At 46.8% G+C, this 21414-nt stretch overlaps 1 protein-coding gene and 1 long non-coding RNA gene across 4 annotated transcripts; one reads left to right on the top strand and one right to left on the bottom strand.

Moving 5' to 3' along the window:
- Positions 1-3714: 3714 nt before the first annotated feature.
- On the top strand, positions 3715-9796 carry LOC119301906 (wall-associated receptor kinase 3-like). Of its 2 annotated transcripts, XM_037578901.1 has the most exons (5): positions 3715-4256; positions 4652-5151; positions 6434-6875; positions 6986-7147; positions 8107-9796. In XM_037578901.1, the coding sequence occupies exons 1-5, from the start codon at positions 3857-3859 to the stop codon at positions 9282-9284; spliced, it is 2682 nt and encodes an 893-aa protein (XP_037434798.1). In that variant the 5' UTR covers positions 3715-3856; the 3' UTR covers positions 9285-9796. The 2 variants fall into 2 exon arrangements, with proteins under 2 accessions (XP_037434798.1, XP_037434797.1); XM_037578900.1 differs by lacking the exon at positions 3715-4256 and having other exon boundaries at positions 5022-5567.
- LOC119301907 lies at positions 3772-10284 on the bottom strand. Of its 2 annotated transcripts, none has more exons than XR_005147218.1 (4): positions 10038-10282; positions 9882-9937; positions 4301-4375; positions 3772-4172 (listed from the first exon to the last, which is right to left on the bottom strand). It is a non-coding gene; the product is annotated as an uncharacterized LOC119301907 (long non-coding RNA). The 2 variants fall into 2 exon arrangements; XR_005147219.1 differs by having other exon boundaries at positions 3819-4220; positions 10038-10284.
- Positions 10285-21414: the final 11130 nt, after the last annotated feature.

The raw sequence follows: 21414 nt of genomic DNA, 5'->3' as shown, positions 1-21414 counted from the left end.
GTCACGAGATAAAAAGGAAGAAAGAGATTTGCATAGAGCTTGAAGAGATCGAAAAGTTAGAGGAAGATGGAATTATTAATGCAGAAAATTGCTGCCGAAGAGTTTCGCTCTTGGCTGAGCTCAATAGCATCCTAACTAATGAGGAGTTGTTTTGACTCCAACAATCTAGAGAGAGATGGCTTTTGAAAGGGGACCAAAACACTGCGTACTATCATCGCATTGCGAATGGTAGAAAACGTAAGAACACTATCCAGTCATTCATTGATGGGGATAGTATGATCGAGGGCACAAAAAATTTACTTGACCATGCTACCTCATACTATAAGGAGTTGTTTGGGGCCGCCCCAGGCAATCTTTTCCACCTCTCTCCTGATACCTGGGGTGAGCATGAAAAATTGAATGATCAAGATAATAAAAATCTGATCCGCCCCTTTTCTGAGGAAGAGGTCAAGACAGCTTTATTTGGTATGGAGAGCAATAGAGCTCCTGGGCCTGATAACATACCAGCTGAGTTCTATAAAGCTTGCTGGGATTTTGTTAAGATAGATATCATGCGCATTTTTTAGGCCTTCCATAACGGAACTTTGGACGTTGCCCGGCTGAATTATGGTGTGATTACACTGATTCCCAAAATGACAGGGGCTAAGAAAATGTAGCAATTCCGCCCCATCTGCCTTCTTTGTTGCCCCTATAAACTAATTACAAAGGTATTAGATAATCGGGTAGCTATCTATGCGGATAAGCTGATTAGCAGACACCAAAATGCCTTCATTAAAAACAGAAACATCATGGATGAGATCTTGTCCTTGCATGAGGTGTTGCATCATACGCACAGCAAAAAGAATATTGGAGTGGTTTTAAAGCTTGATTTCGAAAAAGCTTATGACAAAATCAATTGGGATTTCCTTTTGGAATGTCATAGGATGAGGGGATTTAACGATAAATGGTGCGGTTGGATTAAAAATATTCTGAATAATGGCACGGTGAGCATCAAATTGAATAATGAGACTGGGCCTTACTTTGTGAGCCGAAAAGTGGTTCGCCAGGGTGATCCCCACTCGCCCTTCCTGTTTAACTTAGCGGTTGAGTGTCTCTCGAAGATGATTTTCAATGCTCAAAAAGGGAAAATGATCACTGGCTTAGCCCCAGACCTTATTGAGGGGGGTGTTGCCGTTTTGCAATATGCAGATGACACAGTGTTATGTTTTGAACATGACACCTTTGCTGCAATAAATCTCAAACTGCTCCTTTATATGTTTGAACTCATGTCAGGTCTGAAAATTAACTATCTCAAAAGTGAAATCCTGTGTGTGGGGGGTGACAATAGTATCCTTTCTTACTATGCGGATCTTTTTAATTGCCAAATTGGTCACTTTCCTATGTGTTACTTAGGAGTGCCAGTTAGTTTCTCCTCCCTTAGATGCCTTGAGTGGATCTTTGTTGATGAGAAATTTGACAAATGTTGTGAAGCCTGGATAGGCAATGCTGCTTCATCAGGTGGCAGGCTTACACTGCTAAATTCCTCCTTGTCTAGTATAGTCTTTTACTATATGGTTATGTTCCTTCTCCCTAAAACCCTCATTGAAAAACTTGACAAGAGGAGACGTCGGTTTTTCTAGAAAAGTTGGGAGGGACGAAAAAGATACCACCTGGTTCGTTGGAGCAGAGTGTGTCGCTCCAAGGACAAGGGTGGTTTGGGTGTGAAGGATTTACGTAAACAGAATATCAGCCTCCTAGTGAAATGGTGGTGGAAACTGGATACTCAAAATGGACTTTGGCAGGATATCGTTAAGGCCAAATACCTGAAAAGGGATACGGTTGCTACGGTGAAAAGCAACTTCAATGATTCTCCCATCTGGAAAGATATTATGAAAGTGAAAGATTACTATATGCGGGGGAGAATAGTCCAGATCAACTCGGGGAATATAGCCCAAGTCTGGGAGGACTCTTTGAATGGAATGCCCCCTATGCGTGTTCAGTATCCACAGCTGTTTAGCATTTGTAAAATGCCTAAGATTACGGTTGGCGAGCTGGGAGGAGTGGAGGCTGGTGATATGTTTCGCAGGAGGCTAAACCCCCCGCTCGAAAACATGTGGAATGAGATGCGCACAACTGTGCTGAATGCTATCTCTTCAACTAAACCAGACCAGGTTGGCTGGGCTCCTGGACCTAAACACCGCTTTACTACTAAAACCATGTACAAGTTGCTTGAAAGCAACCTGGCAGGGTGTGATTACCAGTGGATTTGGAAAGCCAAAATCCCCCTTAAGATCAAAATTTTTATGTGGCAGTTGTTTCAGGACGCGGTCCTGACGAGGGATGTTATGAAACGTCGAAATTAGCCTGGTAATGAGAAGTGTTCGTTTTGTGCTGCCCGTGAGACGGCGCAACATCTCTTCTTCCTTTGCCCAGTTGCCAAGGTGATCTGGCCATCGGTGGGAGCAGTCCTGGGCACTGAATTATGCCCCAATAACATTTGGCAATATTACACTTGGTGCTATATATATCTCCCTGATGGTGCTAAATTCTATACCTTTGGCCTTGCTGCCATCTGCTGGGCAGTGTGGAACTATCGAAACAGAGCAACCTTTGAGTTTAAGCTTCCTAAAACTCCTTTTGAGATTGTGTTCTCTGCTTGTGTCTTCATCACCTACTGGGCAGGTCTTTTGAAGGGGGCAGACCGTGAGGCGATGGAGCGTGGGTCGCAGATGCTGAGGAGCAGTACAAGCAATATGATGATGATCTGCGCCGCTGCGACAGAAGATTCGGCGACAACTTGATGAATCGCGTCTCCAACTCCCTGCTTTTCTCCCCTGGTCCAGGAGGACAGGGCTGCTTTTGTGCTTTACTCCTGCGCGAGGATATGGCCCTGATGGGTCCTCGCCCTGATGGGTCGTGTAGTTTGCATAGTATTCTGCCAGTGTGCGTTGGTTGTTGAGAACTGTAGGTGTCGTCGGGTTTTCTCCCCACAGCAGGTATCTCGTAGGCGAGTTCCTGTGGTGGGTTTTCCGGCGATGCTTTGAACTCGCTTTCCCCTTTCCCGTCCCCTGTTCTAGTGTCCTAATGACTGTTGTATTTCTGTTATTTGATTAATGGAAAGGGGTAATGCCCAGTTCAAAAAAAATGTACTATCATCGGAATTCCAAGGGTCCCACGAAGACAGCCAAGTCCCAAGTCTTCTTGTCCCGCCAAACAATGAGTGTACTAAACGTGTTAGAAGGTCTGGGGTCGTCAACTATTTGAACTGACAGAGAAATGTCTTTTTAACAGGAAGTGAATCGTTTTGTTTGCGCCACTAGTGATCAAAACTGTTTTCGTTGGAGAACAAACTGGATATTAGTACTTTCGATGATCATTTTCCCTTTAAAAAGCTTTTATTATTATTATTATTATGCTCATTTACAAGGTGGCCTTAAAATTTAAATGTAGCAGAGTTGCTGAAAGATACAAAGACAGACTTCAACACTACCGTGGGTACGACGGCATAGTGAAAACGACCAAAAACAAAAAGCTATTCTTCAGTCTCACAAGCATTTCGCTGAACACTATTTTGTGTGCTTGGAGAAATCCACGGGCGCCAAGCTGTCCAAATTGCATAATAACAATATACTTGGAAGTGTGGCTAATTAGTAGATTAGCAAACATATTCATCAACAATCTAGCATGTCAACGATACCTATATTGTCATTGTAAAAAGAATATATCTCGTCATGCAACCCTTGAAATATGGTTTCGTCCTGCTTTATATATAAAGCCACATGGCTGAATGATACAATGTGTTGAAAAAACCTCTTACAAAGCCGATCAAAATAAAAACCGATAAACAAAGAAAGCAACGGAAAACAATGAGCAAGTGATGCACTATTGGACGCCACCATCCGGGAGGATGAGCACTGGAGGGGCTGAACCACACACAAAAAAAAAAGCACCACGGAAGCCAACCAAGAATGAACTCGCGTCTCGTAGAGGAACCACCGGACTTCGCCGCACTGCCCACACCAAACTGTTACCGAAGAGGCTCTCCGCCCTCTTGCTCCATGACGTGGAGCGTCGACCATGTCAGCGAGCAGAAAGATCCCAAAATACTGGCGATGAGACTGCCACACACGAAGATGCTTCAAACAATGATCCAAGCCTCCCAAAGACGTCGCCGTGCCGTAACCGGAAGGAACCTGAGCTCCCCGACAACGTCCCCAAGAGGGTGACCACACAACACGTCACTGCTGTTGCCGAATCCAGAGGAGAAAAGAACGGAGGTTACAAACAAACAGGAAAATGGCAATAACAACAGATTACATACCTAATCAGGTTCCGGTTCAGGCTCGTTTCCATCTTCAACCACACAAGCGGTCATGGAAGCTGCTTGCTGAAGGCCCTACCGGATGAGGAAGGCCAAATCAGACTCAGACATGGATTGATGTCTCAAATATGCCAGGAAGTAAGATGGCCATATTAGGCAGGGGTGATAATGCAGCTATTACGCTTTGCCTGTGTCACTTCATCACTTAACCCTAGTCAACTGGTATAGTCGCTCTCTAGTCTCTACGCAAAAAGAAAAAGAAAAAGGAAAAGAAAATAAGAGGTGGTAGTCAATCAGGCAGCCAATAACGAGAAAGAACTACTGTTGCTTTGTTCATTCATCTATTTATAGCCCACGGTAGCGCCATGGTACAGCAAGGAGCTCAGGGGCAAACAGCCACACACCCACTAGTTCACGCAAGGATGAAGCCGGGTTGTTCTCGGCTTCTTTTTATCTGCCTTTCGGCGACATGGGTGCTGGCCACGGCCGATGTACGGGCAGGCCAGCGTCCTGGCTGCCCGGCGAAGTGCGGCGACGTCGCAATCCCATTCCCGTTCGGCATCGGTGAGCACTGTGCGTTGCACAACGGCTTTAACCTTGGCTGCACGAGCATCAACAGCACCACGAAGCCTCGTACGGGTCCATTCGAGGTGACCGATATCTCCGTCCCCGACAACAAGATCCGGATAAAAATGGGCTTCTCCTGGCAGTGCTACTCCCCAGCTACTCGCAGTATGAATTACTTTGATGCATGGTTGAGCTTCACCAATACACCATTCTCGATATCGGAAGTGGATAACAAAATTACCGTCATCGGATGCAATGCTCTCGCTTATATGAGGAGCTCTTCTGTGAGTAATTTCAACATTTTTATTATACTGAACCGGGTGAAAGTACTTTCATTAATAGGAGTATTTGGAAAAAAGAACCCGTTACTTCTATTAATTTTCAGCGAGTAAAACCTCTCCAGCTCCATTTTCATTATGTAGATGATGAAACCTACAAGTGTTTTTCAGTTAAGTAGACATCCGTTTTTAATTACAGATAACCAAGCAAAGAACATGCTACATAACAAAATGATGAACTATATTCACCTGTTATCATCTGATAGTTAATCATGTGAGCATGTATGCATTCTTCCTACCTCTTCCTACCAGTGCATTCTTCTGACCTTTCTATGACATCAAAGCTCTGCTGGACTCGGCTTGAAAGATACCTTTAATTTTCAGCTTGCACTTCTACCCCCCAGCCCCTGGTGGAGCTAGAGGTTAAATTCTCTCACCCTCCTTACAAACAGAGCCCCAACTTTTTCCAGCAAGTCCATCTTATTTCTCTTTGCAAGGAACCTTCCGGTTCCTGATGTAGGCCAGGATCATGTCCCAAACTGTTACATATTATTATTAGTAATATTTTTTTAAGGGGACAAACTGTTCCATATTAACCCAGACTTTTTTGTTAAAACATTCCTGCTATTCAATAATCCTCAAATCGTTGCATTAGTTACAAGTTACAGTATTAATGGCAAGACAATCCTTCCCAAAAACTTTGCAAAGATTCAGAAATAACTAACTTAATTTCTAACCTTCAGAACTGGTGCTGATTCCTCCCACACAAGTTGAAGTTTGGCCACAACACAGTAGAGAAGATATTGTATCAATTCATGCACTGTGAACATTACATTGAATAAATCCTCTAGGTTTCTCCATATACGTTTTCTCCCATCAAATTGTCTCCAGTCATAATTTTATTTTGAGATCAGACACAGAAATGTGTGAGTTCTAGGTGCTATCTTAAGTTTCCAAATAGCGGGGAGAAAACTAGGATGAATATTTCTGAAGTTAACGATACCGTGCATAGAGAAAAGTGACTTTTGTTCCTCCATCCATTTTAGATAAACTTTTCCAATTCATTTGTCGTAGAAAGAGAAAACTCTTACCATTAACCAGTGTGAATAGATTTGCAAGACTTTCTCTACAAGTACTAGTAGTATAAAATAACATTTCCTTAAGATAAAAATGACGTAATTTCTTAATTTAAATCGTTACTCTAGTTAAAGACAACTCATATACCCCCCCCCCCTCCCCAAAAAAAAGACATCTCATATCAGTATTGTTTGGTTTGTTTTGTGTGCAGTACGTAATAGGTTGCTATTCCACATGCAAGAATTTCACCCTCGAGAATGGCAAATGCTCTGGCGCTGGCTGTTGTCAAGCCGATGTCCCAAAGGGCATACAGTATTATCGTGGCTATTTCAACGAAAACTACAACACTACTCAAATATGGCAAGCCAATCCTTGCAATTACATGGCACTGATGGATAAGGCAGCTTTCAGTTTCAACACCAGCTATGTCAAATCCAAAGTGTTCTATGAGACATACAAGGGGGGAGTCCCTCTTGTCGCGAACTGGGTAATAAGACCGTGGACTTGCAAGGCAGCTAAAAAGAACATGAGTACCTATGCGTGCCTCAGCAGCCATAGTGCGTGTGTTGATTCCACCACCAACGATCCAGGTTACCATTGCAAGTGCTCCAATGGGTACAAAGGCAACCCTTACATCACAGCTGGATGCCAAGGTACCTCCCGTTTTCCTGCCTTCTACCTCACTTACATTTTTCACCATCTCATGTAGATCATGAGTATACACATTGTATAACTACTTGAACTAAAAACATTTCTTTCCCAGATATTGACGAGTGCCGTGAAAAATCTAATCCTTGCGGCCCAGGGATCTGCAAGAATACGCAGGGGAAATACAGTTGCTCATGCCACCCTGGGAACTATATGGCAAATGGTGTCTGCGTACCAATTCCAAAGTCTCCCCATTTTCCTGCGGTGCCAGTCGTAGGTGTGTTCTTCTCTTTGCTGAGTGAGCATAGACATCATCACTACTAAAAAGGGAAAGCTCAACCCCCCCAACCACCCACCCAAAATGACTATTGATTTGGCAGTTTTTTTCTCAAATATGTTCAATATTCCCCTCCAAAGCTATACTACTTATATTTATGTCTTTACCCCCTACCTTTCTTGGATGCTGGATTTCATGACTTTGACAATGGTTTTGCCCCTGGAAACAGCCTCTTACAGAAATGTAGGGAAAGGCTGCGTACTATAGACCCAAAGTGGTCGGACCCTTCCCTGGACCCTGCGCAAGCGGGAGCTACATGCACCAGGTTGCCCTTTTTTTTGACAATGGTTTTGCCCGCAAGGCATTATCCAAGTTCTAGGAAGATCGGATATTGGTTACGACTGCCTCCGACGCTTGTTCTTCATCGAAGACCATGGTGGTGGCAGTGGTTGTCTAGCTCACTGAGCTTGCGCCCCGCCATCAGTGGTCAGGTACTGATTTTTTTTTTCAAAAATGAGGTTGACCCCGGAGTGGTCAGGTATTGATAGGTGATTGTGCATCAGGCAACGAAAAGCGGTGTCTGCTGCTGCCACATGTCATTTTGTGTGTGCAGTATTTGGATGACATGGATGTCACACTGGCAGAACAACCATCCAGGTTGTCAAGACCGATGTCGTCCAAAACTGGTCTCAGTAGTGAAATGAACTAGCCACTATCGTTTGAAGGAGAAACTGATCCAATGATAGTTTTAAAGCGAAAGTGAATCAAATAAATAGTTTGAACGACCAAGAAATTCTTAGTTTGGAGTTTGGACCATGGTATAAAACATAACTCCAACAACAGTACTAGATTTCAGTGGGCCACTGTGTTTGATTTCAAAAGAACAAAACAAGACACTAGTCGCCGAAATTTAGTTTGAAAAGGTACTCATAACTATATTTGGATTGATAATCATGCAGGTGCAAGTGTTGGGCTCGTCATCATTGTGATTGTTATTGCCTTTGCATGCTTCATCCAAGAGAGACGGAAGCTACAGAACATGAAACAGAACTACTTCCGGCAGCATGGTGGCCTCATACTATTTGAAGAGATGAAGTCGAAGCAAGGCCTTACATTCAAAATCTTCTCAGAGGAAGAACTGCAACAAGCCACGAACAAGTTCAGTGAACAACAAGTCTTAGGTCATGGGGGGCATGGGACTGTGTATAAGGGACTTTTCAACCGCAACGTGGAGGTGGCGGTCAAGAGATGCATGACCATCAACGAGCAACACAAGAAGGAGTTCGGTAAGGAGATGCTAATCCTATCCCAAATCAACCACAAAAACATTGTGAAACTTCTGGGATGCTGCCTCGAAGTGGAAGTCCCCATGTTGGTTTATGAGTTCGTCCCAAACGGCACTCTTTACCATCTCATCCACGGCAACCATGGCCGACGTATCCCCTTAGCCACTCGCTTGGGGATCGCTCATGAGTCCGCGGACGCGCTCTCCTACCTTCACTCATCCACTTCGACACCAATCCTTCATGGTGATGTCAAGTCCTCCAATATCCTCCTTGATGGCGACTACAAGGCTAAAGTCTCCGACTTCGGTGCCTCTATCCTGGCACCAACCGATGAGTCACAATTTGTCACACTTGTACAAGGGACGTGCGGGTACCTTGACCCGGAGTACATGCAAACATGCCAGTTGACAGACAAGAGTGACGTGTACAGCTTTGGTGTCGTTCTTCTGGAGCTGCTCACGGGGAAGAAGCCCTTTAGTCTTGATGCCTCTGACCAAGAGAAGAGCCTATCAATGATGTTTATGTCTGCAGTGAAGGAGAATAAGCTTCAGGAGATCTTGGATGATGGGATCAAGCAAGACAACATGGAGGTTCTTGAAGAGATCGCGGAGCTAGCGAAGCAATGCTTGGAGATGTGTGGTACGAATAGGCCATCAATGAAGGAAGTTGCGGAGAAGCTTGATAGGTTGAGGAAGGTGATGCAACATCCCTGGGTGCAACTGCAGCAAGACCCTGAAGAGAATGAAAGTTTACTTGGGCAGCGATCGGCAATGGTCAACTCAACGGTTGTTAGTGCTGAATATTTTAGCATCGAGAAGGAAGCAGTGACGAGTCTGGGATCTGGCCGATGAGTAATCGTACCTTAGACCTGTCCTGGTGCAAGTATCATAAAGGGTATCAATGCAGTGCCACCTAAGGAAAACGATGATGCGGCATTGCAATTAAGAATGTGAGAGAAGATTGTAGCATCATATTGTGGAACAGTATAACACATTAAACGAGAAAAATTTATAAGAAATAGATCATATCCACAACTTTATGTTTGGAATTGGATTCTACAAATGGATAAATGAAATGATAATATGATGCTATGCAGTGTGAATACAGTAATTAAAGTAGTATCATGCACTGTGATATATATTATGCAGTGCGAGTGACCTTATTGTAATATAATCAATCAGTTTGTCTATCTTTATTGTCTGTTTCTCATAAACTGTCGATCGTAATATCATCGTATATTATCATGGAGACGGATGGTAAATGTTTGACTTACCTTTTAAATTCAATGTAAAGGAACTAAATATTTTTGCATTACGAGTACCGAGTTTTTATCAAGATAGGTCAAATATTGTTATCAATGCAATATTATACCAATCGAAAATTCGAAATCCCGTCGGGATCCAAGCCCTGAGATGGGACGAGGGGAGGAGGCGCGAGCCGAACCCAACCTGCGTGATCTGCGTGAAGAGGTGGAATGAGATCGCCGCCACACGTTCTTGCCTACCTGCGCACGCACGCAAATCGTTTCAAATTTCCATGACGTCAGAGGACGGGAGGAACCGAACCTATGGGAAGAGGGCGAGAAGGCGCTTGAGCGCATCGACCTTGTCGGCGTCGAAGCGGGAGACGGGGAGCGTCAGGAGCCCAGCAGGTAGAGGTGCTCGTCCGTGTCCATCCGCCCCCACCACTCACGAAGCCGTGGCGCCGCTCGCCTGCGGCCCGCACATCCTCGATTCTCCCCGGCCGTGGCGGCGAGGATCGTGGCGGCCGTCGTGTTCCGCTTCGGACCGTTGGAGATAAGAGACTTTTTTTTAGGACTGTTGGAGATAAGAGACGGGCACACACGGGAAGCGAAGACGTACACTTCATTATCCGCTTTCCGATCGGCGCTATCCACAATCTGGGCCGGTTTTTGAGAGGGCCTGGGCTTGCATCCCGTGGGCCCAACCACGCGACTGTGTATGTGGGCGACAGATGGGCACTGGAGTCTGTCGGTCGAGCCATTCCTCTTCTGCACTCCCCCGCCGATCTGCAGCTTCTCTCCCCCAAATCCCTCTCCGGACCGCAGCATCCTCGCCGCCGTGACCTTCCACGGAGATGAGGCGCCTTTCTCCGCCTCCCGTCTAATCCCATCCCGCCACCGACGGTAGTGAGGGCGCCGGCGGCCACCGTGGGAGGAGGAGGCGTGTGGGGGATCGCGCATCGGAACGTCTCCGGCGGCCAATAGCAGAATTTTGTTCAAGAATGAACATCAGACCACTCACCATCATCTTGCCATGCTAGTTGGTTGATAAAACTAGAAGTGCACAACGCCCTTATGAGCAAGTATAGTTGAAAATATTTGCGTCATATCTCATGCATGTTTCATTTTTGTTACATTTTACTTGCTGAATGCACAAATGATTCTCTGCAGCTGTCGGAATGCAGAGCTTTTTTGGCCAGAATCAGCTGCGAGTGGGAAGAAGAAAGCTAGTGATAATGAAAGTTTTCGATGGTCTCTGAGGACGATTCTTGCGCGATTTCAGGGGAAATCGAGAGCCTGAGGTTTCAGCTGGATGACAAGGTGAAACAACTACACTGCTGAAATCTGGGATGGGCTCTAGGCCCATATTGCAATTTCTGAAAAATCTCTAAGGGCCCATGTGGGTTATATGGCACTAGGTGTGGTGGGAAGTTTAGTCCCACCCCGGAAGTGGAAGGAGAGTTGAAGTGGTTTATAAGGGTTTCTCTTCTACATGCTATTGGAGCTTGAGAAGAGAAGAGGCCCACGCGCACTCCTCCTCCGCCGCCCGCCGCGCCGCGCCGCGGGTTGCGGGATTGAGCCGAGCCGAGCTCACACCTACGCGCGGATCGTGGGCTGTCACGGACTCGGACGTGGGTCGAGCCCACGTCTCTCCACGCGGCTGCGCCTCCTAACCCTAGCCGCCACGAACAGATCACATCTGCTCACGCGCACGTCCACATCGTTCCTTTGCTGCTGCTGCCACGAAGAGACAAAGGACTGCAAAGACCTTTGGTGATGATTTCTTCGTGTACCTGGATGATACTCCCACTTCTATTTCAGAAGCGTATGCCTCTCCAGAAGCTGACTACTGGAAGGATGCGGTCCGTAGCGAGATGGATTCCATCATGGCTAACGGGACATGGGAGATCACTGACCGTCCCTATGGTTGCAAACCACTGGGATGTAAGTGGGTGTTCAAAAAGAAGCTTAGGCCCGATGGTACGATTGAAAAGTACAAGGCTAGGCTTGTGGCCAAGGGCTATGACCAGCAAGAAGAGGAAGATTTCTTTGATACTTATTCACCTGTGGCTAGACTGACCACCATTCGAGTATTACTCTCGTTGGCGGCCTCACATGGTCTTCTCGTCCATCAGATGGATGTTAAGACGGCTTTTCTAAATGGAGAGCTAAAGGAGGAAATCTACATGCAACAGCCTGATGGCTTTGTGATAGATGGTCAAGAAAGAAAGGTGTGTAGGTTGATAAAATCTTTATATGGCCTGAAACAAGCACCTAAGCAATGGCATGATAAGTTTAATACAACTCTGACATCTGTTGGTTTCGTTGTTAATGAGGCTGACAAATGTGTATACTATCGCCATGGTGGGGGCGAAGGAGTTATACTGTGCTTGTATGTTGATGACATACTGATATTCGGAACAAACCTCAAAGTCATTGAGGAGGTCAAATCGTTTCTATCTCGGAACTTTGAGATGAAAGACCTTGGTGTGGCTGATGTTATCTTGAACATCAAGCTACTAAGAGATAATGAGGGTGGGATCACACTTCTGCAATCCCATTACGTTGAGAAGGTGTTGAGTCGTTTTGGATATTCGGACTGCACACCATCTCAAACACCATATGATCCTAGCGTATTGATTCGAAAGTCCAAAGGCATGGCTAAAGATCAATTGAGATACTCTCAAATCATTGGTTCACTGATGTACCTAGCGAGCGCAACGAGGCCTGACATCGCGTTTGCTGTGAGCAAACTGAGCCGGTTTGTTTCCAAACCGGGTGATGTACATTGGCATGCTGTTGAGAGAGTTATGCGCTATCTGAAAGGTACTATGAACTATGGACTTCACTATACCGGATACCCGTCGGTACTTGAAGGGTATAGTGATGCGAATTGGATCTCTGATGCTGATGAGATGAAGGCCACAACTGGGTATATGTTTACTCTTGGAGGTGGCGCTGTTTCCTGGAAGTCTTGCAAGCAAACGATCTTAATGAGATCGACAATGGAAGCAGAATTAACGGCATTAGACACATCTGGTGTTGAAGCGAGATGGCTTCGAGATCTTTTGATGGACTTGCCATTGGTTGATAAACCGGTTCCGGCTATCCTTATGAACTGTGACAATCAGACTGTCATCACCAAGGTGAAGAGTTCAAAGGACAACATGAAGTCCACCAAACACATAAGAATGAGATTAAAAGCTGTCAGAAAATTAAGAAACTCCGGAGTGATAGCGTTAGACTATGTCCATACGGCTAAGAATCTGGCAGATCCCTTTACAAAAGGGCTATCACGTGTTGTGATAGATAATGCATCGAGGGAGATGGGTATGAGACCCACATGAGTTGCCATGGTGGTAACCCAACCTATATGATCGGAGATCCCGTGAACTAGGACCTGGGAAAACAAGCCAGTGGTGAACTGAGGAGAGTAACTATACTAACCCACTCCGTTGGAGATGCAATACTCTCGATACTGTATGGTAGGATGACTACGGTCTCAATGTGTTCCAAAGCTTATAAAAGCAAGATGCTATCCTACAGAGCGATCTTTGGAGGAACACACCTATATGAGCCCGACTGCTGGTCACAGTCTATGAGATTGGGGTGATCTCTAGTAAGCTCATGAATAGGCCAGGAGTGTGACTTATATGCTCCACCTGAGGGGTCAGCCTTCGGCAGCCTAGTACTAGTAAGACATGTAGTGAAACTTCTTTACGCCAAACTGACAATTCAAGGCATAGTCCATTGTTCAGTTGTGAAGGAGTGTAGCCACTTGTTCTAGGTGAAGTTCAACCTTAACAGGTCTTTACTGAAACACTGGTATATCGAAACAGCAATTGGAACAGAGGACACAATGGGCCCTCGAGATCTGGTGGGGGATTGCTGAAATCTGAGATGGGCTCTAGGCCCATATTGCAATTTCTGAAAAATCTCTAAGGGCCCATGTGGGTTATATGGCACTAGGTGTGGTGGGAAGTTTAGTCCCACCTCGGAAGTGGAAGGAGAGTTAGAGTGGTTTATAAGGGTTTCTCTTCTACATGCTATTGGAGCTTGAGAAGAGAAGAGGCCCTCGCGCACTCCTCCTCCGCCGCCCGCCTCGCCACGCCACGCCTCGTCACGACGCGCCGCGCCGCGCCGCGGGTTGCGGGATTGAGCCGAGCCGAGCTCACACCTACGTGCTTATTTTTGCCAGTCACTAACGGAGAGTTTTCTGACAGCTGGGCCACGATCTGAGACGTCGGATCGTGGGCTGTCACGGACTCGGACGTGGGTCGAGCCCACGTCTCTCCACGCGGCTGCGCCTATAAGTATGCGGTGTCTCCTAACCCTAGCCGCCACGAACAGATCACATCTGCTCACGCGCACGCCCACCGTCGTTCCTTTGCTGCTGCTGCCGCCGGTGACTCCATCCCGTCCGCCACGTACACGGTCGACGGGAGAGCAGGTCTCCGAAACCACGCCCTTCTGGTTCCTGTACGGGGTGAGGGGCGAATAGGTTTTTGGGCAGCGATTACGCGACTGCTCGCTTCCGATCGTCTACTTCCTCTACGTCCGCGTCGCCTTCGTCATCACCATGTCCACCGACGCCGACCGTGCCGCCGCCGAGAAAGCTGAAGCCGACAAGAAGGTCGCCGAGGACGCCGCTGCTGCCACCAAAGCCGCGGCCTCTGCGTGGCCTACTGGAGGGTATAACTCGTCTATCCCGCTCCTGATTATTTTCATATTAGCAGTACTAGCAGTATGTGTAGATTTGTCTACTGTTTGCTTAGTACGTGCATGTTTAGATCAGAGTCAGTACGTCATCAACTTAGTCAATGCCATGCTAGTGATTTACTCATGGATTAATTTAATCGAGAAATTGCCTATTTACTCAACAATCCAAAAACCTATTATGTGTAGGAATTTCTCGGCAAGTGGCTTATGGAATATTATGAGGAGACTCCTGAACCTGCCATCCTTATGGAATATTATGAACAAACACATGATGAAAATCCCGAGGAGGATGACGAGGAAACCCTTGGTAGGGGCAAGAGACAAAGGACTGCAAAGACCTTTGGTGATGATTTCTTCGTGTACCTCGTGGATGATACTCCCACTTCTATTTCAGAAGCGTATGCCTCTCCAGAAGCTGACTACTGGAAGGATGCGGTCCGTAGCGAGATGGATTCCATCATGGCTAACGGGACATGGGAGATCACTGACCGTCCCTATGGTTGCAAACCACTGGGATGTAAGTGGGTGTTCAAAAAGAAGCTTAGGCCCGATGGTACGATTGAAAAGTACAAGGCTAGGCTTGTGGCCAAGGGCTATGACCAGCAAGAAGAGGAAGATTTCTTTGATACTTATTCACCTGTGGCTAGACTGACCACCATTCGAGTATTATTCTCGTTGGCGGCCTCACATGGTCTTCTCGTCCATCAGATGGATGTTAAGACGGCTTTTCTAAATGGAGAGCTAAAGGAGGAAATCTACATGCAACAGCCTGATGGCTTTGTGATAGATGGTCAGGAAAGAAAGGTGTGTAGGTTGATAAAATCTTTATATGGCCTGAAACAAGCACCTAAGCAATGGCATGATAAGTTTAATACAACTCTGACATCTGTTGGTTTCGTTGTTAATGAGGCTGACAAATGTGTATACTATCGCCATGGTGGGGGCGAAGGAGTTATACTGTGCTTGTATGTTGATGACATACTGATATTCGGAACAAACCTCAAAGTCATTGAGGAGGTCAAATCGTTTCTATCTCAGAACTTTGAGATGAAAGACCTTGGTGTGGCTGATGTTATCTTGAACATCAAGCTACTGAGAGATAATGAGGGTAGGATCACACTTCTGCAATCCCATTACGTTGAGAAGGTGTTGAGTCGTTTTGGATATTCGGACTGCACACCATCTCAAACACCATATGATCCTAGCGTATTGATTCGAAAGTCCAAAGGCATGGCTAAAGATCAATTGAGATACTCTCAAATCATTGGTTCACTGATGTACCTAGCGAGCGCAACGAGGCCTGACATCGCGTTTGCTGTGAGCAAACTGAGCCGGTTTGTTTCCAAACCGGGTGATGTACATTGGCATGCTGTTGAGAGAGTTATGCGCTATCTGAAAGGTACTATGAACTATGGACTTCACTATACCGGATACCCGTCGGTACTTGAAGGGTATAGTGATGCGAATTGGATCTCTGATGCTGATGAGATGAAGGCCACAACTGGGTATATGTTTACTCTTGGAGGTGGCGCTGTTTCCTGGAAGTCTTGCAAGCAAACGATCTTAACGAGATCGACAATGGAAGCAGAATTAACGGCATTAGACACATCTGGTGTTGAAGCGAGATGGCTTCGAGATCTTTTGATGGACTTGCCATTGGTTGATAAACCGGTTCCGGCTATCCTTATGAACTGTGACAATCAGACTGTCATCACCAAGGTGAAGAGTTCAAAGGACAACATGAAGTCCACCAAACACATAAGAATGAGATTAAAAGCTGTCAGAAAATTAAGAAACTCCGGAGTGATAGCGTTGGACTATGTCTATACGGCTAAGAATCTGGCAGATCCCTTTACAAAAGGGCTATCACGTGTTGTGATAGATAATGCATCGAGGGAGATGGGTATGAGACCCACATGAGTTGCCATGGTGGTAACCCAACCTATATAATCGGAGATCCCGTGAACTAGGACCTGGGAAAACAAGCCAGTGGTGAACTGAGGAGAGTAACTATACTAACCCACTCCGTTGGAGATGCAATACTCTCGATACTGTATGGTAGGATGACTACGGTCTCAATGTGTTCCAAAGCTTATAAAAGCAAGATGCTACCCTACAGAGCGATCTTTGGAGGAACACACCTATATGAGCCCGACTGCTGGTCACAGTCTATGAGATTGGGGTGATCTCTAGTAAGCTCATGAATAGGCCAGGAGTGTGACTTATATGCTCCACCCGAGGGGTCAGCCTTCGGCAGCCTAGTACTAGTAAGACATGTAGTGAAACTTCTTTACGCCAAACTGACAATTCAAGGCATAGTCCATTGTTCAGTTGTGAAGGAGTGTAGCCACTTGTTCTAGGTGAAGTTCAACCTTAACAGGTCTTTACTGAAACACTGGTATATCGAAACAGCAATTGGAACAGAGGACACAATGGGCCCTCGAGATCTGGTGGGGGATTGCTGAAATCTGGCATGGGCTCTAGGCCCATATTGCAATTTCTGAAAAATCTCTAAGGGCCCATGTGGGTTATATGGCACTAGGTGTGGTGGGAAGTTTAGTCCCACCCCGAAAGTGGAAGGAGAGTTGGAGTGGTTTATAAGGGTTTCTCTTCTACATGCTATTGGAGCTTGAGAAGAGAAGAGGCCCTCGCGCACTCCTCCTCCGCCGCCCGCCTCGCCACGCCACGCCTCGTCACGACGCGCCGCGGGTTGCGGGATTGAGCCGAGCCGAGCTCACACCTACGCGCTTATTTTTGCCAGTCACTAACGGAGAGTTTTCTGACAGCTGGGCCACGATCTGAGACGTCGGATCGTGGGCTGTCACGGACTCGGACGTGGGTCGAGCCCACGTCTCTCCACGCGGCTGCGCCTATAAGTATGCGGTGTCTCCTAACCCTAGCCGCCACGAACAGATCACATCTGCTCACGCGCACGCCCACCGTCGTTCCTTTGCTGCTGCTGCCGCCGGTGACTCCATCCCGTCCGCCACGTACACGGTCGATGGGAGAGCAGGTCTCCGAAACCACGCCCTTCTGGTTCCTGGACGGGGTGAGGGGCGAATAGGTTTTTGGGCAGCGATTACGCGACTGCTCGCTTCCGATCGTCTACTTCCTCTACGTCCGCGTCGCCTTCGTCATCACCATGTCCACCGACGCCGACCGTGCCGCCGCCGAGAAAGCTGAAGCCGACAAGAAGGTCGCCGAGGACGCCGCTGCTGCCACCAAAGCCGCGGCCTCTGCGTGGCCTACTGGAGGGTATAACTCGTCTATCCCGCTCCTGATTATTTTCATATTAGCAGTACTAGCAGTATGTGTAGATTTGTCTACTGTTTGCTTAGTACGTGCATGTTTAGATCAGAGTCAGTACGTCATCAACTTAGTCAATGCCATGCTAGTGATTTACTCATGGATTAATTTAATCGAGAAATTGCCTATTTACTCAACAATCCAAAAACCTATTATGTGTAGGAATTTCTCGGCAAGTGGCTTATGGAATATTATGAGGAGACTCCTGAACCTGCCATCCTTATGGAATATTATGAACAAACACATGATGAAAATCCCGAGGAGGATGACGAGGAAACCCTTGGTAGGGGCAAGAGACAAAGGACTGCAAAGACCTTTGGTGATGATTTCTTCGTGTACCTCGTGGATGATACTCCCACTTCTATTTCAGAAGCGTATGCCTCTCCAGAAGCTGACTACTGGAAGGATGCGGTCCGTAGCGAGATGGATTCCATCATGGCTAACGGGACATGGGAGATCACTGACCGTCCCTATGGTTGCAAACCACTGGGATGTAAGTGGGTGTTCAAAAAGAAGCTTAGGCCCGATGGTACGATTGAAAAGTACAAGGCTAGGCTTGTGGCCAAGGGCTATGACCAGCAAGAAGAGGAAGATTTCTTTGATACTTATTCACCTGTGGCTAGACTGACCACCATTCGAGTATTACTCTCGTTGGCAGCCTCACATGGTCTTCTCGTCCATCAGATGGATGTTAAGACGGCTTTTCTAAATGGAGAGCTAAAGGAGGAAATCTACATGCAACAACCTGATGGCTTTGTGATAGATGGCCAGGAAAGAAAGGTGTGTAGGTTGATAAAATCTTATATGGCCTGAAACAAGCACCTAAGCAATGGCATGATAAGTTTAATACAACTCTGACATCTGTTGGTTTCGTTGTTAATGAGGCTGACAAATGTGTATACTATCGCCATGGTGGGGGCGAAGGAGTTATACTGTGCTTGTATGTTGATGACATACTGATATCCGGAACAAACCTCAAAGTCATTGAGGAGGTCAAATCATTTCTATTTCAGAACTTTGAGATGAAAGACCTTGGTGTGGCTGATGTTATCTTGAACATCAAGCTACTGAGAGATAATGAGGGTGGGATCACACTTCTGCAATCCCATTACGTTGAGAAGGTGTTGAGTCGTTTTGGATATTCGGACTGCACACCATCTCAAACACCATATGATCCTAGCGTATTGATTCGAAAGTCCAAAGGCATGGCTAAAGATCAATTGAGATACTCTCAAATCATTGGTTCACTGATGTACCTAGCGAGCGCAACGAGGCCTGACATCGCGTTTGCTGTGAGCAAACTGAGCCGGTTTGTTTCCAAACCGGGTGATGTACATTGGCATGCTGTTGAGAGAGTTATGCGCTATCTGAAAGGTACTATGAACTATGGACTTCACTATACCGGATACCCGTCGGTACTTGAAGGGTATAGTGATGCGAATTGGATCTCTGATGCTGATGAGATGAAGGCCACAACTGGGTATATATGTTTACTCTTGGAGGTGGCGCTGTTTCCTGGAAGTCTTGCAAGCAAACGATCTTAACGAGATCGACAATGGAAGCAGAATTAACGGCATTAGACACATCTGGTGTTGAAGCGAGATGGCTTCGAGATCTTTTGATGGACTTGCCATTGGTTGATAAACCGGTTCCGGCTATCCTTATGAACTGTGACAATCAGACTGTCATCACCAAGGTGAAGAGTTCAAAGGACAACATGAAGTCCACCAAACACATAAGAATGAGATTAAAAGCTGTCAGAAAATTAAGAAACTCCGGAGTGATAGCGTTGGACTATGTCCATACGGCTAAGAATCTGGCAGATCCCTTTACAAAAGGGCTATCACGTGTTGTGATAGATAATGCATCGAGGGAGATGGGTATGAGACCCACATGAGTTGCCATGGTGGTAACCCAACCTATATGATCGGAGATCCCGTGAACTAGGACCTGGGAAAACAAGCCAGTGGTGAACTGAGGAGAGTAACTATACAAACCCACTCCGTTGGAGATGCAATACTCTCGATACTGTATGGTAGGATGACTACGGTCTCAATGTGTTCCAAAGCTTATAAAAGCAAGATGCTATCCTACAGAGCGATCTTTGGAGGAACACACCTATATGAGCCCGACTGCTGGTCACAGTCTATGAGATTGGGGTGATCTCTAGTAAGCTCATGAATAGGCCAGGAGTGTGACTTATATGCTCCACCCGAGGGGTCAGCCTTCGGCAGCCTAGTACTAGTAAGACATGTAGTGAAACTTCTTTACGCCAAACTGACAATTCAAGGCATAGTCCATTGTTCAGTTGTGAAGGAGTGTAGCCACTTGTTCTAGGTGAAGTTCAACCTTAACAGGTCTTTACTGAAACACTGGTATATCGAAACAGCAATTGGAACAGAGGACACAATGGGCCCTCGAGATCTGGTGGGGGATTGCTGAAATCTGGGATGGGCTCTAGGCCCATATTGCAATTTCTGAAAAATCTCTAAGGGCCCATGTGGGTTATATGGCACTAGGTGTGGTGGGAAGTTTAGTCCCACCCCGGAAGTGGAAGGAGAGTTGGAGTGGTTTATAAGGGTTTCTCTTCTACATGCTATTGGAGCTTGAGAAGAGAAGAGGCCCTCGCGCACTCCTCCTCCGCCGCCTGCCTCGCCACGCCACGCCTCGTCACGACGCGCCGCGGGTTGCGGGATTGAGCCGAGCCGAGCTCACACCTACGCGCTTATTTTTGCCAGTCACTAACGGAGAGTTTTCTGACAGCTGGGCCACGATCTGAGACATCGGATCGTGGGCTGTCACGGACTCGGACGTGGGTCGAGCCCACGTCTCTCCACGCGGCTGCGCCTATAAGTATGCGGTGTCTCCTAACCCTAGCCGCCACGAACAGATCACATCTGCTCACGCGCACGCCCACATCGTTCCTTTGCTGCTGCTGCCGCCGGTGACTCCATCCCGTCCGCCACGTACACGGTCGACGGGAGAGCAGGTCTCCGAAACCACGCCCTTCTGGTTCCTGTACGGGGTAAGGGGCGAATAGGTTTTTGGGCAGCGATTACGCGACTGCTCGCTTCGGATCGTCTACTTCCTCTACGTCCGCGTCGCCTTCATCATCACCATGTCCACCGACGCCGACCGTGCCGCCGCCGAGAAAGCTGAAGCCGACAAGAAGGTCGCCGAGGACGCCGCTGCTGCCACCAAAGCCGCGGCCTCTGCGTGGCCTACTGGAGGGTATAACTCGTTTATCCCGCTCCTGATTATTTTCATATTAGCAGTACTAGCAGTATGTGTAGATTTGTCTACTGTTTGCTTAGTACGTGCATGTTTAGATCAGAGTCAGTACGTCATCAACTTAGTCAATGCCATGCTAGTGGTTTACTCATGGATTAATTTAATCGAGAAATTGCCTATTTACTCAACAATCCAAAAACCTATTATGTGTAGGAATTTCTCGGCAAGTGGCTTTGCCGCTGCACTGAAACCGGATAAGTTTACCGGTACATACTTCAAGCGTTGGCAGACTAAGACCACGTTATGGCTCACGGCTATGAACGTGTTCTGGGTCACCGGTGTCTCCACGGGAACGATTGCTCCTGAACAGGAGAAGGCGTTCAAGGAGGCTACCGTTGTGTTTCTCGGAGCAGTTCTTAGCGTGATCGGAGATAAACTGGTCGACGCATATTTACATGTGCATGTCGCCAAGGACTTGTGGG

Source organism: Triticum dicoccoides, chromosome 5A (assembly GCF_002162155.2).
Source record: "Triticum dicoccoides isolate Atlit2015 ecotype Zavitan chromosome 5A, WEW_v2.0, whole genome shotgun sequence".
Classification (NCBI taxonomy): domain Eukaryota; kingdom Viridiplantae; phylum Streptophyta; class Magnoliopsida; order Poales; family Poaceae; genus Triticum; species Triticum dicoccoides.
This window is presented reverse-complemented; position numbering and strand designations above follow the sequence as displayed.

Coding starts and splice junctions, on each gene's coding strand:
- LOC119301906 (XM_037578901.1), top strand. CDS start 3,857: ATGCACTATTGGACGCCACCATCCGGGAGGATGAGCACTGGAGGGGCT. Junction 6,876..6,985: donor CATCACAGCTGGATGCCAAG/GTACCTCCCGTT, acceptor TTTCTTTCCCAG/ATATTGACGAGTGCCGTGAA. Junction 7,148..8,106: donor TCCTGCGGTGCCAGTCGTAG/GTGTGTTCTTCT, acceptor ATAATCATGCAG/GTGCAAGTGTTGGGCTCGTC.